The sequence below is a fragment of the Heterocephalus glaber genome, unplaced genomic scaffold (genome assembly GCF_053883595.1).
Source record: "Heterocephalus glaber isolate CG9 unplaced genomic scaffold, H.glaber_assembly_v1.0 deba00001498, whole genome shotgun sequence".
Taxonomy (NCBI): domain Eukaryota; kingdom Metazoa; phylum Chordata; class Mammalia; order Rodentia; family Bathyergidae; genus Heterocephalus; species Heterocephalus glaber.
The window spans coordinates 5617154-5634171 of NW_028258321.1; the positions used below are offsets into that span (position 1 = coordinate 5617154).

The 17018-nt window shown below is 44.7% G+C and overlaps 2 protein-coding genes and 1 long non-coding RNA gene across 12 annotated transcripts in view; 1 reads left to right on the forward strand and 2 right to left on the reverse strand.

The window, feature by feature from the left end:
- LOC101700154 (endogenous retrovirus group K member 7 Gag polyprotein-like) overlaps positions 1–867 on the reverse strand; it is a 33079-nt gene extending 32212 nt beyond the window's left edge. For 2 of the 6 annotated variants that reach the window (XR_015440715.1, XR_015440714.1), the window contains exon 1: positions 210–867. The gene's annotated coding sequence lies outside the window, so the exon portion shown is untranslated. The remainder of the gene's footprint in view (positions 1–209) is intronic. The other 4 variants (XR_015440713.1, XR_001182420.3, XR_015440711.1 and 1 more) reach the window with 3 other exon arrangements.
- On the forward strand, positions 43–5271 carry LOC147825492 (uncharacterized). Its single transcript, XR_015440718.1, has 2 exons — positions 43–182; positions 1452–5271. It is a non-coding gene; the product is annotated as an uncharacterized LOC147825492 (long non-coding RNA).
- Positions 4770–14571, reverse strand: Borcs7 (BLOC-1 related complex subunit 7). 5 transcript variants are annotated; one of them, XM_004866465.4, is made up of 5 exons: positions 14125–14538; positions 7105–7167; positions 6966–7009; positions 6228–6248; positions 4770–5068 (listed from the first exon to the last, which is right to left on the reverse strand). In XM_004866465.4, the coding sequence occupies exons 1-5, from the start codon at positions 14263–14265 to the stop codon at positions 5017–5019; spliced, it is 321 nt and encodes a 106-aa protein (XP_004866522.1). In that variant the 5' UTR covers positions 14266–14538; the 3' UTR covers positions 4770–5016. The 5 variants fall into 5 exon arrangements, with proteins under 5 accessions (XP_004866522.1, XP_021101313.1, XP_021101316.1 ...); XM_021245654.2 differs by lacking the exon at positions 14125–14538 and adding an exon at positions 7402–8029; XM_021245657.2 differs by lacking the exon at positions 6966–7009 and having other exon boundaries at positions 14125–14562.
- Positions 14572–17018: the final 2447 nt, after the last annotated feature.

The following is a 17018-nucleotide window of genomic DNA, read 5'->3' on the forward strand; positions in this document are numbered from 1 at the left end:
CTTTGGCTCCGACCCCAAGCCAGCGGGAGCGCAGTGCGGGCACCGGGTTTCCCCTCCCTTCTTCTCTCCCTGCCCCTGCTTTCCCTCCTCTCCTCGGTCTCCTCAGGCGGCCGGTCCCCCAGTACCCGAAGGCCGGCGCCCGACGGGCTGCCCCGGGGCCGGGGTTTGCGGCTCCGCCTCAGGTAGATTTTTGTTAATTAAGCACTGACCTCGCCGCCGGGCGCCCGGTTCGGCCAGGACTGCGCCAGCCGCTGAACAAACCTTCGGCTCCGGCCGTCTCCGCCTCTCGCACGGGCGCAGGCCCGAGGCACCCGCGCAGCCTGGCGCTCGGGCCGGGCGGCGGGGACGAGCGGCGAGGCCGGGTCTGCGGGGCCACCCGCCGGCCTCGGTTGAGGGCCGCGTCCTCTGCCCGGAGCGGCCAGGCCGGGTCGCCGGCGCCCCACACCGCTCTGCAAGTCAGGTTCGCCCGAGATGGCCCCGCGCGGCGAGATTCACCTCGCTAAGCGCGCAGCCCGCCAATCCGGACGGACGCCGCAGCGGCTCCGCGCCCCGCACCCTCCCCGGGTCCCGCCGCTTGGAAGGTCTCCTAGATGCGGTCAGGGCGGCACCCATTCCCCGCTCATTTTGAGTTGCATTTAGGGAAACAACTTCGCTAAATTCATTTTCACCTCTGGCAATTTTTTTGGTCAGTTCACGTGTTTCCCACATGTTGTCAAGCCACCTTTCAGGAAAAAAGTGTTATAGTTTCACTACGTAGTTCAGGCTGGCCTTGATCTCACTGTGCAGCCCAGGCTGGCCTCAAACTCACAGCGATTCTCCTGTCTCAGCCTCCCAAGTGCTGGAATCACAAGCACGCACCACCATGGATATAGAAAATATATATTTCAAAATTATTTTTGTTTCCACAGTTATGTTTGTGTATCATATTTCCTTTTCTGGTTGTAATAAACATTTCCATTCATCAGGACAATAAGCCAGGAAGAGCCAAGCAAAAGGATACATAAGTGGAAAAAGTGGACTCTTACTAAATTCTCAATTTTTCCATCTCATTTGCTAGTAACAAAATTTTGGAAATCAGGCTAGTAAGTTTTCTCACTATTAATAATAGGCGTTGTGGGCCAGGGATTTAGCTCAGTGGTTCCGCCGCCTGCCTCGCAAGCGTAAGGACCCGAGTTCGATCCCTGGTACCAAAAAAAGAATAATAATAGGGGTTGTATTTTTATATTTTAAATTAAACCAACTGAAGCTATGGTTGTTGGAATTTTTATAGATTAGAATATTTCAATTACTAAATGTGTAAAACTGAGCATTTTTATAGGTGTAACTTACAGTTTTAGCAATCGTAGAATGGTGGAAATACTCCTAGATATTAGTTTTCAAACTATTTTCCCACAAAATGAGTCCCTTTAGCAAAGCAGCTCCTTTCTTACTGTCTTTTTTTTTTTTAACAGCAGAAGCGATGGTTTATTGTACACGTGTTACACTCGGCCATAACTGAGAACAGAAGTGGTCCAGGATGCCACAGGTCCAGGCTGAAAGACCGACAGGGCCCGCTTCAGCTATGAACAGGTGGGTTTCTCTGATCCTGGCGATCAGCGGGTAACGAAGTTCAAATCCACGGAGACACATTCTAGGCAGCAGCATGCAGTCCAACTTGTACCAGCGTCCTTGGCCTCCAGCATTCCTTAGGAGCTCCTTAGGCCTCCATGGATGTACAAGCTATTTCACGTGGACCTCTGCCTCATCTTTCTTCTTTTGCACTTCAACCTGTGCATTCGCTCCTTCCTCCACTTGGTTCTTATGGCACAGAGGTTTCTAAGAAGATGACGTTAAAGCCGAGAGAGCTCCTTTCTCCTTGTTAAGGTGGCTGCTTTCTCTCGCAGGGACAAATTAGCAGGTGGTTAAGGGGCAGGTTCCTTTACTTTCACTTGCGCTTGCTTTATAATATTATCTTCAGCTTGCGGTTTATTCACGAGAATTAGCTGATAACTCTTAACCACACACAGATGAACTGCAGTAAAGGAACCTCCACTGATTTAGGCTGACTGATTGCCAGGTCCCATGTGGTGTGCTGAGCTAGTCTGGAACTGGACTGCACTTTTGATCAATGTGCGTGGTCAGTGCAGACCACAAGTCTGTTTTGTTGTCCTTGCTCCTTCTGCTGCTGCTGCTGCTTCATTTTCAGGGCTGGGAATGGAAACTAAGGACTCAAGTTCTACCACCGACCTGCAACTCCAGCCCTTGTTTTTGTTTTTGTTTTACTCTCACCCTTGATAAATGGTAGGAATGCTAGATATCTATGTATACTACCTAGGCCAAATTAGGGCTCTTGTACCAAGCCATATGTTAAATAATAGCAAAAGCTAATATTATTTAAGACTAAAAAATCATCCTATATCGAAATCCCCAAATGTTTGTCCCTTACCTCCCAAGATGGCCTGATGCATACTGCCACACATTCCACCTCAGAAATTGCTGGTCTGATAACTCCAGGATGGTCCAGGAAGACAGATTTGGTTCAGTACTCAGAACCATCTTTCAAAACGTAGTTTTCCAGCCAGGTGTGGTGGCGCACACCTGTGATCCCAGCACTTAGGAGTCTGAGGCAGGAGGATCACTGTGAGTTCAAGCCTAGCCTGGGCTACATAGTGAGTTCAAGGCCAGCCTGAACTATACAGGGAGACTCTGTCTCCAAAAAAAAAAAAAAAAAAGTAAAGCTCTCCAAAATGGCCAGCATCCCAAAGTAAATGACCCTCAAACACTGGAATCATTAAGTAGAAGCTATATGAGCTGCAGAAACAGGGGTAAGTAATGAGTTGGATTCAACTACTTGTAAAATAATTTTCTTTTCTGGGTTTCTTATTATGTCAAAGACTAGAAATGACAGGTGACATACTTGCTTCTATTTATTAAAAAAGGACAGATAGCAAAAAGCTTGACTAGTAATCAAAGGACTTCAAACACAAGAGCTTGGACAAGTAATTTCATTTCGATCAGTGCTTTTTATCTGTAAAACATGGGGCCAAAATTTAGTAGTTTTGTAAGGTTGTAATATTAAGGGTCTGTGACTCCTTTTCTTCACTAAATATGAGGTTGGTTCTTGGATTTTCAAACATTCTTTTAAGAAGAAATTTCTTTTGCTTTTAGCTTTATTTATTTTATTTTTGATACCAGGGATCAAATTCAGGACTTTGCACTTGTGAGGCAGGTGCGGTGGTGCTGAGCTAAATCCCTGGCCCTGAAATAATTTTTTTTTTTCTATGCCTTTGCCCAGGGTGGATCTTGAACTCTCCATTTTTAAACTGTTGAGGTTTTTTTGTTTGGTTTTGGGTACTGGGAATTGAATTCAGGGACTCGCGCTTGCCAGGCAGATGGTGCACGGCTGAGCTACATTCCCGGCCCTTATAGTTTTTTTCTTTCTTTATTTCTTCTTTTTTTTTTTGAGACAGAGTCTTGCTATGTTGCCTGGGCTGACCTTGAACTTGTGGCAATCTTCCTACTTCCATGTACTGAGTGCTGGGATTACAGACATGGGCCACCATACCCATATTGGACTTAAATTGGTGACCTTTTTTTAAAGGCAAATTGAGCTTGTTTACATTTAATAATATAGTTATTAATAAAAGTTTGTAGAGGGCCGGGGATTTAGCTCAGTGGTTTCGCCATTTGCTGTGCAAGCTCAAGGACCCGAGTTTGAGCCCCAGTACCCACCCCAAAATAAATAAATAAATAAATAAATAAATAAAATAAAAGTTTGTAGAGTTAATGGATAAGTGAATCCTTTTTGGATTCTTCTCAATTATTTTACTAATTTAATATGTATATATATGAGAGATTAATATCATATGCTTAAGTTAATGTTACACTATGAATTACATTAGACTATTTGCTTTTTTATCTGTCAATGAAGACACTATTGTGCTTGCTTTAGCAGCACATATACTCAAATGAAGACACTATTTTCTTATGTCAGTTTTCTCTCAATTCCTTAGTAAATGAAATATTCAAGAACAGGACAGAGTCCTATTTTAAATTCAAAGTAAAGATATTGAGGTTTGACCTTAGATAATGGTAGTAACATTTAACAAGATGAATCTAATGAACATAGGTAAATGTCTACAAACTTTAAGGTCTTCACCATGGAACAATCCTATGCCACAATCACTGAGAGTAATTCAGCTCCCTTCGCATTTGGCAATAATATACAAATCAACTTATGTATGATTAGAAAATTACAAAATGAACCAAGGTCGTTTGATCAAGAGTCACAACAATAAAGGAAGCTTAGGAATGAAGGTCAAGGCAGGAGGCTGCAGCTGGCCAGATACGATTCTATTTGCCAAATTTTCATTTGGGAGTTTGCTAAAGCAACTGTCTCCTCTGAATAATTAGAAAACCACGGGTATTACCTATCATGGTTCTGTATCAATGAATATATTTCCTGAAGGAATAATTAAAAGAAAAACTTTTTCACACGTTTTAATCATTTTTGTGCATTCACAACAGAAACTTTTTTTTTTTTGATGTGTCACTATGCTGCCCAGACTGGTCTCAAACTCCTGGGCTCAATGATCCTCCTGCCTCAGCCTCCTCAGTCGCTGGGACCACAGGCAGGTGCCACCATGCCCAGCTGGAAGCTCTATTTCTGAATGTAAAATTTTACTTAGCATTTGCTTAAGGGTCAACTTGGGCAGTATGGTTTTTTGTTTTTTAGGGGTTTTTTGGCAGTATGGTTTTGACATATCAAAAATCCAAGCCAAAAACTAAGATGTCTTTCAATCTTGCTTTAATATAAAATAAACAGAGCAACTTAAAAATTCATGAAGCGCACAGGTTAGTTCAATTGAAGAAGTGCTTCCAAAACTCAGCCACGTTGCTTTTCAGGAGAAACTACATCAACACGAATCTTTTCTAAGTTAACTTTAGAGATGAAAATGGAAAATGAAAGCCAGTTGTGCAAGATATTTCCTCCTTGGCATCTGACAAAGAAGTGCTATTACCCTCTTCTATGCCAGTCTATTTCAAGAGATGTTTCAGTTGGTCCTGTAGGTCTGATGACTGTTCGACACTAGAAATAAGAACAGAAGGCGACGGAGGGAGAGGAGAAGGAACGGAGACATGAAAAGGATTACGATGTAATACAGTATGTACACACACCAGCTCCCCGAGATGAATATATTCATTATGTATTGCAAACATGTACGGACAAAAAAATGTGAAAAAAAAGGTTTATCTGAGATAAGCAATAAAGACATTTCTTTGTACAATCTATCCTTTAATGCACAAATATTATCACAGCTAAATTAAAATTTATATCGGCCCACTTGGGTGCCAAGAGTGTGCAGACTCTGAGCCCAGGGCGCTGCACACATGGAGTCACAGCGGCTTTGGAGGCTGAGGCAGGAGAAAGCGTGAACACAGGAGTTCAAAGTCAGCCCAGGCAACACTGCAATACCCAGTCTCATGGAAAAAAACAAAGCTTAAACTCTGAAGAAAGGTTTGCAAAGCCAATCAGTAATGTGAACAGTAGAGCAAGGGGCACATTCAATTCACATGAGAAAGCAAGGCTGCTCAGTGGTTTCAGCACTTTTACTTTACGTAACATTATCCGTGTAAAGCATCTTCTGTTCCTTAAAGTTAACTGCTGTACCCTGCAACTTTTGACTTTTAGAGACAAGGGCTCCCTATAGAGTTCAGGCTGGCCTCAAACTCATGGCGATCCTCCTGCCTCAGCCTTCAGAGTGCTGGGATTACAGGTGTGCACCACTACACCTTGGTACACCCTGTAACTTCTAGAAAATCTTTATTGGAACTGGGTTTGGTGGCGCACATCTGTGATTCCAGCACACAGAGGCTGAGGCTGAGGCTGGAGGTTCAGCATGAGTGCAAGGCCAGCCTGGACTACAGAGCGAGACCCTATCTCAAAAAAAAAAAGCCTTTGGGGCCGGTGATTTAGCTCAGTGGTTCTGGTGCCTGCCTCAAAAGCACAAGGTCCCAAGGTCGATCCCCGGTACCAAAAATAAATAAATAAATAAATAAATAAGCCTTTATTGGCAGTAAATTGAGTTACCACATGACTTTGAAATATACTGTTTTCTTTAAACTCTGGATGAGCTATTCTGGAGCATGTCAATCTAAGGGCCTATGTCAATTGATCCTGGGGCAGCAGTATAATTTTCCAAAGCCTGCTTCAGTTGGCTCTCCACTCCCCTATTGGGGTTACTTACTTCTTCTGAATAGCTTCTTGCCTAAACCAGAAAAAGAAAGAAGAAAATAAACATAAGAAAAAACAATAAAGTAGAAATTATAGCCAGAAAGATATGGCCAGAAAAATTTTCTGGCTTCTGTCACATTGTTATTTCTGCAATCCTATTCTACAATTATACTACAGAACAGGGATTCCATTCTGAGAGCAAAACTGCTACCAAAAAAAAAAGGGCTTCCAAACTTAAGAAAGTTAACAATACTCCTGCAGAGGGAGGGGGTGACCCAACAAACGACATGCCTGGCTCCAGTGCAGTCTGAGCCCATGGAGTCAAATGATGCATACTTACTATTAACACATCCAAAAGGCAAACAGGAAAAAGATCAGCTATTTAAATATCAGGATTTAAATTCCCAACTATATCTTTCCAATCAAACATGAGCGTAAAATCAACTATTAAAATATATAACAAAATTAAGTAAGATGAGAAGCAAATTAAATTATAACTTTACTCAAAGTTACACAGAAGAGGCCTCATTTCCCAATTCCCTGGATGACAAAGGTTCCCGGACATCTGACCCCCGGGGTACAGGCACAGGGCCTTGCCCTACACGGGGTGTCCCTCCGAGGCCCCCGACGCAGGGAGGTTCAGCAAAGGTCGCCCCAGTGTCTGTTCGCCTCCCACCCCACTCTCCTGCGGCTTTTGGCCCGGGCTAATGCTTCTCCAGCGAGCAGTAGCTGGGAAGGCGGGCGTACTCACTGGTACTGAAGGTGTGTTGTGATTATTGCCATTTTCCGTAAACTCTGCACACACAAAGAGAGAGAGAAAACATTCCACTTCCCTGTAGCCATACAAACTGCGTACTAAACCCCAGATTACAACAGGATGCGTTTCTTACGTCTTCCGAGTGCAAGATGGCGTCTTCCTGGAGGACCATGTTTCGCGCTGCCTGACCTAGCAGCTGGAAGACACAAACAAAACAGTGATAATCAAAACCTGCAAACTTCCTGCAGTCTTCTCCCCGCAGCTGTTCCACCACGAGGGTCTCCCTTCCCGGACCCTGCGCCCCAAGCGATCTCAGCGGCCGGGCCGTTCTCTCTGCTCAAGGCCGCCGCCTGACCCAGGCCGCGCCGGAGACCAGCGCTCGGCTTCTCCCGCGCACTCACACCGGGCCCCGGGGCAGAGAGGGCCTAACCTCTGACTCTCGATTGGGGTGCAGCTGGGGAGGACGAGGCCGCCGCTGCTCAGACGCGGGGCCAGGGCTGCGGTGTGGTGCGGTAGGAGGCGCGCACAGGGCCCGGCGCCGATCCCCGCACACAGGAAAAACGGGAGAAGCAAACATGCAACGAGAGACGGCGCGTGGGACGGTCCGATGAAGATCCCGCGCGGGAGACGAGGGGCTGGGGAGGGAAGGCCAGGAGCCCTGCGAAGCAGGTCTGAAGGAGACCCCGACAGTTGGGCCCTGAGACCCGGAGCCTCAGGCGCCTCGCCTGCTCGGCCTGAGGCCAAGGCGAAGCCGAGTGGGTGGCACCAGCCAGTGCAGCCACCTGAGGTTTGCGGCCTGGTGCGCACGCTGCCCCGCACAGCCGCGTGTCCGCCCGGCCCTGCCCGCCTGGCAGTAGACTGAGGGGCCAGGACTTCCTCTCTGCAGCCTTCATTTATTTTTCTTTTCAGATGTTTTAAAACTAGCACGCCTTTATATACTTCTAAAGTAAGAACAATTGAACAAGACCTAGTATCTCTGTGGGCCGGGGACTTTGCTCAGTGGTTTCGCCGCCTGCTGCGCAAGCACAAGGACCTAAGTTCGATCCCCGGTACCAAAAAAAAAAAAAAAGACCTAGTATCTCTGGCCCTGCCCGTCCTGCTCTCTCTGGAGTCCATAGTTTTTGCTTAGTTCTCAGTGTAACTTTCCCTTTCTTAAACAAGGGACACATGCACAGTCGCCTTGGTTTCTGCAGGGATTCGGTCCACAATCAGGTCCATTACAATTTTTTTTTGGTACCGAGGATGAACTCGGGTCCTTGGGCTTTCGAGGCAGGCGGTGGAATCACTGAGTTAAATCCCGGCTCCACTACATAAAATGGCACCGTTTCTGCATATAATCTGCACACATCCTCCTTTACAGTTGAAGTTTTCTCTGGGTTCCTTATAACCCCTAATCCAATGGAAATGCTGTGAATAGCTGTTGGACAGTATTGCTTAGGAATCACTGGCAAGAGAAAGAAAAGTCTGCATGTTCAGTGCAGACAGAAGCACTGCGGGGCCAACTGTATTTCCATCTACACTCGGGAGAATTTACGGGTGTGCAGGCCCAGCTGTATTTCTTCTCCCTCATGCCTTTTTATTTAAAATGGGATACACTCCATGTCCTCTCTATCCCTTGCTGCGTATCTCAGATCAATCTGCCACAACATACACTGAATCTCCTCCTTGCTCTTACAACTCCAAGAATGCAGCAGCACACGGATGTATCAGGAGGTTATTCATCCAACCCTCTGCCGGAGCCTTCCGAGTTTTTTCTAGTCTTTTGCCATTGTAAGTACCACTACAAAAAATGTTAGGCTGGGGATATAGCTCAGTAGTTCGGCCGCCTGCTTCGCAAGCGCAAGGACCTGAGTTGGATCCCCGGTACCAAAAAAAAAAAGCACACATGTCCCATTTTCACTAGTATTTTTGGGATAGACTCAGAATTGTGATTGGATACAGTTCAGCTACGTATTGCCAACTCCCCTCTGATAGGTCTCCCACTACCTCAGCAGCTATTATGTATAGTAGCTGCCCTCTTCCTAACGTGCCTTGCCCCCTCCCCTGTGTGACGTCACACCAAGATGGTTGCTCCCACCAAAGAATAAACCCTTCTTCCCAGCATCCCCCTGTTCCCGCCTAGAAAGTAACAATACTGGCTCACCTTCTACCATCTAGTGACATCACCGGCTCCTCCATTCCCTAGTCACTACCTCACTCAACCCCACCTCAGCCCCTACAAACCCCACCCCAGTCTCTATAAAAGACTCTCCCTGCCCCAGCCATATTCCTTTTGCCTCTCCTTTGTTCAGAGGCAGCCCGGCAGATCTATTCCCCTAATAAAGGCTTGTTGTGCCCTGGTCTGGTCTTGGTTTTCGGTCCTTTTACCTGACACCCTCCATCAGCTGTACCATTTTGCAAGCCCAATGACTATGTAGAAAAGTGTCCCCTGCTGGCTCGCAAGGCCTCTGCATGTGCAGGGCTCTCCACACCTCCAGGGCTTGCTGCTGCCTCCATCCCGGCTCTGCTCAGCTGGCAGCTCCCCAGAGTCACTTCCCTGACAACCCTTTAAGGTCAAGTAAGCCCTTTATCATGTCCTAGTCCAGGTTTGCTTTTCTTCACAGCTTTTACCACCACCTCAATTTCGTGTCTATTGTCTGTCTCCGCGTGAAAATGGAAGGTTCCTAAGTAGAGAGATTTAGTTGAATTTATCCCTTGCACCATAACAGTTCCTGGCACCTATGGACATTCAATGAGCATCTGTTAGTAAAGGCCGTGGGATGAGCATTCACACGTGCAGTGTCAGTTCATCAAAACGGCTATGTGGAGAGGCTAAAGGAGCAACGCTCCTTAGGCTGGAAGGGATTAAAAATCAGTCAGACACTCCAATGACTTCACAGGTTGGTATAGGAAATGTCAAAAGTACTTAACTTTAGAAAAGGTAGGGCCGGGGATTTAGCTCAGTGGCTCTGCTGCCTGGCTCATAAGCACAAGGTCCTGAGTTCGAGCCCTGATACCAAAAAAAAAAAAAAAAGAAAGAAAGAAAAGGTAATATGGGCCAGGGATTTAGCGCAGTGGTTCCAGCACCTGCCTCAAAAAACACAAGGTTCTGAGTTCGATCCCCGTACAAAAAACCCAAAAAAAACAAAAAACAAAAAAACACACATTAGGGCCAGGGATTTAGCTCAGTAGTTCCGCCGCCTGCCTTGCAAGCACAATGATCCGAGTTCGATCCCTGGTACCAAGAATAAAAAAACAAAAAAACACACATTAGAAAAGGCAATATGGTACAAGTTATACATAAGACACCCAGTAAACAGACAAAATTCAGAGAACTGACAGATATGTCAAGGCTGTCCCAGGACCCTGGACTGATTTCACCTTAACATGAGCCACAGTGGGTTTTTTGTTGTTTTATTTATTTTTTTTGTTTTTGTTTTTTGGTACCAGGGATCGAACTTGGGTCCTTGTGTTTGCAAGGCAGGCAGCAGAACCACTGAGCTAAATCTCTGGCCCAAACTCTTTTTCTTTTTCTTTTGGTACTGGCAATTGAACTCGGGTCCTTGTGCTTGCGGGGCAGGCGGCGGAACCATTGAGCTAAATCCCCAGCGACAAGGCAACAAGGTTTAATGAGCACTCAATCTAAATCTCCTGCAGAAGAAGCCATGTGATAACACCTACGGCTAAGGAACGGGTGGAACAAGCCACATTAAGACAGTCAACAGTGGCACAGTGACTTACTGGGCACCTACTGCAGACAGCACCACAGGAGAGGGGACTGAAGAGCACTCCAGGACCAGTCCCCCAGGGCTGAACCCTAGCGCCACGCCACCTTGCCTAGCTAGGAATGACCCTGGACAAGCTAAATTCCTCCCTCCCCCTCCCCGTGGGGTCTGAATTCAGGGCCTTCCCACTGAGCTGTATTATCCCAGCCCTTTTTATTTGTTATTTTAAGACCCAAACTTGCTCAGTCGCCCAGGCTAGGCTCCAACTTGTGATTCCTCTGCCTCACCCTCCCAGAATGCTGGGATGCAGCCATGTGCTACCACTCCTGGTTTCTATGTCTTCTATGTAGAAAAGAACTTATTTAGTTGGTGACTACAAAGAGCTAATGATTTATTCAGGTGCAAATACATGTCTGTATTTCCAGCTATTCAGGAGGTCAAGACAGGAGGATCACAAGGGCAGCCTGGGTAACTTAGCAAGGAGAAAAAGGCTGGGGATGGAGCTCAGTGATAAAGCACCCCTGGGTTTGATCCCTAGTGCCACACACACACACACGCACACACACAAAGACTTAAGACTTAGGGCTGGGGATTTAGCTCAGTGGTTTCACCGCCTGCTATGCAAGTGCAAGGACCCGAGTTTGATCCCCAGTACCAAAAAAAAAAGACTTAATGACTTAAACTACATTAAAAAACAGCACTTAATACTCAATAAATGTTTATTATGGTCATTAATATATACTGGTGATTATGAACACCATTAATTTTTAAAATTTATACATATTTATATATCCCATTTCTCCCAAAAAAGAATTTGAGACAATTTATACCAAACTATATGTATGTGTGTATATGTACACACTTAAAAGCAGAAAAGAAACATGAGGTGTGGTTGAAATATATGAATGTTTAAATAAAATTTATTGTAGTAAGAAACACACTGCCATTAATCCCCCTCAAAACACTCTCTTTCACTTTGGTTTTTTCTTTTTTGAGATAGGGTCTCACTATGTAGTTCACGCTGGTCTTGAACTCACTATATAGCTCAAGCTGACCTTGAACTCAAAGTGATCTTTCTGCCTCAGCCTCCAGATTAGAGGCACATGCCATCGTGTTCAGTTCTCGCTCACCTTTAACACACATCATTCATGTCATTTGCTGAAACAACTCTGAAAGTTCTCTTTTGTGATTGTCTTCTGCTGTTTTTTTTTGGTTCCAGGGATCAAACTCAGGACCTTGCGCTTGCGAGGCAGGCAGTGGCACCACTGAGCTAAATCCCCGGCCCTCTTTTGTGATTGTCTTTAGGGGGTGTGACCAAAAATACAGTGAATAGGGCCGGGGATTTAGCTCAGCAGCACTGAGCCTGCCTTGTAAGTGCAAGGTCCTGAGTTTGATCCGCGGTACCAAAAATAAATTAAAAAACAAAAATACAGTGAATGCTGCTGCCAACTGCCATCCAGTGAAAAAGCAGAGTGTCCTCATCCACCTTACTCACCAAATCTGGCACTTTGCGACTTCTGGCTCTTCCCCAAAGTCAAAATGATCCTGAAAGGTCAATGTTTTGAAGTAATTCAGGACAGTGAGGCAGCTCCAACAGCACAACTGACATTCCCAAAAGAGGAATCCAGAACAGGTTCGGACAGTGGGAAGAATGATGGGATAAGTGGGTTGGAAGTGAGGGGGAGTATTCTGAGGGAAATACTATAAAAAAAACTTTTAAAATTTAAACATGTACTGTTTTTTTATCACACCTTGTAGAATGTAAAGGTCACGAAAGGGAGAAGGAAATAAACATGGTTGCTACCAAAACTGACACAGGAACACTGTGACCAAGGCAAAATGTGAAATACAATGGATTACATGACTTTTCTCATTCGGTGAAAGGCAATATAGTAATTCTTCAAAAGAGATTAACTTTCCTCTGATACTGAATCCTAAAATGAACATACCCTAGGGAACCCCACACAGAGCATACTGTAACAGAGTCAGTGAGTTCAATAATAGTGTCATCATATACTGTAGTAAGTCCAAATAGTTTCTCATCTAGTTAGCCTTTTTTAGTTTTGTTTTTCTTTTTATAACCGCTGGCAACAAAAGCTACGGACAGAACAGTTGAACTAATTCTGTATAGATTAGTCTACCAGGACCTAAACCAGTAAGAGGTAAACTGTCATGAACATTCATATACATACCAAAGACCTGGAGGACATTTTATGCTATTACTGCAACTACAAATTTAATGAAATAATATGGAAAATAATTAAATATGAGCGAGAGAGAGACAGTTGCTATTACTATGAAAACTAACTTGAAAGCTGGAAATACTTGCCAAAGAGGAGTAGCTACAACAAGTGCTATTGAATTAATTATGAGCAAGATGATGTAAGAGCCTGCAAGGGAAATCACGGAAATCTTAAAGGACTCTGTGCTCAGATTCTTTTACAAGTGCAGTTCAAGATGTTCCATTTAAAAGAAGGCACAAATGGAAATCTCGGTTATGTCACATGTGTAGCTGTTTTATCTAAGAAAATGTTTTATAAGTTTTTGTTTCTCTTACATAAATACCTAGGAGTGAAGTGGCTATGTCACTGGACTCATTTCCTTTGTCACTCACTAGTCCAAGGGCATCTGGGTTCCAAATGGCAAGATCACGAATAAGGGGCTATAAATGTGTGTGTCTTCATTTCTCTTGGATGGACAGCTGATTCAACAGATAGGTCTGTTTGGGGAAGAAGCAGGGTGGACCTACATATAGAGCTTTCTGGCGACAAAATGCCATCAAATAATTCCATTCACAGACCCAGCTAGAGAAGGGGAGGGGGCCTGCAGGGAAAGTACAAAAGCCAATTTAAGGAACACCAAGAACATGGGCAGAAACACAAACCAGGAAAGAATAACTCCATAGACAAGTGATACACAAAAGTGTGACAGAAATTTGGGCTGTTGAAGGCAAAACCATGCAGAATTTGGAGCTGAGACTGATCTTCACTAGAGACAACCCGGAGAACCAGTAAGGGATTAGTTCGGAACACCGGCTCATCCGCCGCCCTGTAACTCAGTTTTAAAGCCGATTCCCCGCACTTGGGAGGCTGAGGCATGAGGATGGCAAGTTCGAGCCCAGCCCGGGCAACGGAGAGAGACCCTGTCTCAAAGTAAAAAATAAAATAAAATGAATGAATAAATGAATGAATGAATAAAAATAAAAGGGGCTGGGGGCGTAGCTCAGTGTGGAGGTCCTGGATTCGATCCCTAGTATTGCAACAACAGAAGCAGATTCCCAGCACATCGCCTCCACCACCAGGGCTAACCCTAGCCAGAGACTACACACCCCAGAATGCACCACGCGCCCCGCGAACGGGGCTCTCACTCCCAGGATGCACCCCGATGCCCTCCCCACTTCCTGGAAAGGCCGCGGGGCCCGGGGGTGAGGGGATGAATTCCTGGCTCACCTCGGAGCTCCGGGAGCCCTTCAGCACTTGCTTGGTAAGTGCGATCACGTCGGTTCCACAGGTGTTCACCTTCTCCGTGAGAAGCCCCTTCACTGACTGACCAAATCGAGCTTGCGAATCCGGCGTTCCTGATGCCATCATCTCAACTATCTAAGGCCTCCCCCCCCCCCCGGGCGACGGTGAATCGCAGGGGCCAAAAGAGACGCAAAGCGAAAAGAAATGAGGCGGAGTCTTCTATCCTAAAGTGGGAAGAGGAAGGGATGCAGGCGACTACTGGAGATTGCCCTCTACGTATAAATTCATTTAAAAGTGCTGTTCAAAGTCTATGTAAATAGGGAAGAGTGGAGGGCGTGAAGGGCGCACAGGTAATGGGGAAAAAATAAGAACCAAGATCCATCATGTACAGGTACAAGCACCCAATGATAAATGTAAACGTATTGTATACCTAAACTGTACCAATAAAAGAATTTAAGCAATAAATAAATAAATAAAATTAAATTAAATAAAAGTGCTGTTCAGTTGATACCCAGAGGAGCACAAGGCGCAAGCCGGTCTCTCTGAAAGGAGTGAAGGATAATTTCAGTAAATCACTGATTTAAAATCAGAGGGGCCTGGTGGCACATGCTTGTAATTCTAGCACTCCAAGGCTGAGGCAGGAGGCGAGGCCAGCCTGGATTACATAGCGAGTTCAAGGTCAGTTTAAACTACATAGACTTTGTCTCAAAAAACCTAAATAAGGGCTGGGGATTTAGCTCAGTGGTGCCGCCGCCTGCCTCGCAAACGCAAGGTCCCGAGTTTGAGCCCTGGTCCCAAAACAAAAAACGAAAAAATCTAAATAAAATTGAAAAATCAGAGGAGCTGGATTACAGTCTCAATTCTGCCATTTAGCAGTTGTGCGGCAGGGTCTGGGTTCATCCTTAGTACTGCGATGTTGATGATCCTGATGCTGATGACGAGGAAGACAATGATAACATTTTGAGATGGGCTGGGGGATAAAGAAGTGGGGTTTAATTCTTGGCCTCCCAGAGTTCCCAGACTGCTAGGGGTGTAAACAAGTGAACTAGGGTGAACAACCTAGTAGGAAAATTAGCAAAGGACACAGACAATTCAAAGAAAAAAAAAGCCCAATAATGCAAAAAAAACCCCCAAAAACCTGACAGTACTAGTATTTTTTTATTAGTACATGTTTGTACGTAATGTTCACATTGCTCGTGGGAAGTTGGTACATGTCCATAATACATCTTCATTCTTTTTTTAAATCCCCTTCTCCCCTCCATGCCCCTTCCACCATCTCATGGTCCTCTTCCCCTTTGCAGATCTCTCTCGCTATTTCTTTTTTTTTTTTTTGTACCAGGGATGGAACTCGGGACCTTGCGCTTTCGAGGCAGGTGCCGGAACCACTGAGCTAAATCCCTGGCCCTCGCTATTTCTTATTATCTATCTTTTTTATACTTTGGGTTTCTCATATAAAAGAAAGCCATGTGATATTTAAGCTTGTGTGTCTGATTTATTTCACTTAATGTTATGTTCTCAAGGTGCATCCATTTTCCCACAAATGACTCAAATATATCCTTTATGGCAGCTAGTACTCCATTGTATATAAAGACCACATTTTCTTTATCTAGCTGAGCTGTTGATGGACATATAGGTCACTTCCAAGAGTTGCTGTTATAATTTGTGCTGGTCAGTGACAGTTACTACATCAATTTGCAACTATCAGAAATGAGGTGAGGGCCGGGGACGAAGCACAGTGGCGCTGCACCTGCCTCACAAGCACAAGGTCCTGAGTTCGATCCCCGGTACTGGGGGAAAAAGAAAAGTCTCAGGATGCTCTCGATCCATGCAGTACTGAAATGCACTTCCTGCAGAGTCTGAGGAACAGCTGATAAAATTTTTTTCCCATTCTGTGGGTTGTCTCTTCACTCTTGGTGATTTCTTTTACTGTACAGAAGCTTTTTAGTAAGATGAGGTCCCAGTTGTTGATTCTTTGTAATATTTCCTGTGAGATCTGGGTTTTGTTCATAAAGTCTTTGCCTACACCTATGTTTTTTTTTTTGGTACCAGGGATCAAACTCTGGACCTTGCACTTGGAAGGCAGACGGCAGAACCACTGAGCTAAATTCCCGGCCCTATTTCATTTTTCTTAATGCTATTGTGAAAGGTGTTGTTTCCCTAATTTCTCTCTCAGTGAGTTTGTTATTCCTGTACAAAAACGCTACTGATTTTTGAGTGTTGACTTTGTATCCAGCTATGCTACTGAATTTGGTTATCAAATCTAGAAGTCTTTTGGTGGAGCTTTTGGGGGTCTTCTATGTAGAGTATCATGTCATCTGCAAATAATGATAATTTAACTTCTTCCTTTCCTATCCTTATTCCTTTTATTTCTTTCTCTTGTCTCATTGCTCTGGCTAATGTTTCCAGAACTATATTGAACAGGAGTGGTGACAGTGGACATCCTTGTCTTGTTCCTGATTTTAGAGTGAAAGCTTTCAGGTTTTGTCCCTTTAGTATGAGGTTGGCTGTTGGTTTGTCATAGATGATTTTTATCAGATTGAGATAAAGATCTATCCAATTTTCTGTAGGGTTTTTAGCATGAGTGGGTGTTGGATTTTATCAAATGCTTTTTCTGCATCTATTGAGATCATGTGGTGTTTTTTTTCCCTTGGTTCTGTTAATATGGTGGATTATATTTATTGATTTGTGTATGTTGAACCATCCTGCATCCCTGGGATGAATCCTACTTGGTCATGGTGTATAACCTACTTGACGATTTGCTGCATTCTGTTTGGCAGTACCTTATCAAGGATTTTTGCCTCTATGTTCCTTAGGGAAATTGGCCTATAGGACTCTTTTTTGGTTGAATCCTTCTCTGGTTTTGGTATAGGGTAATGGTT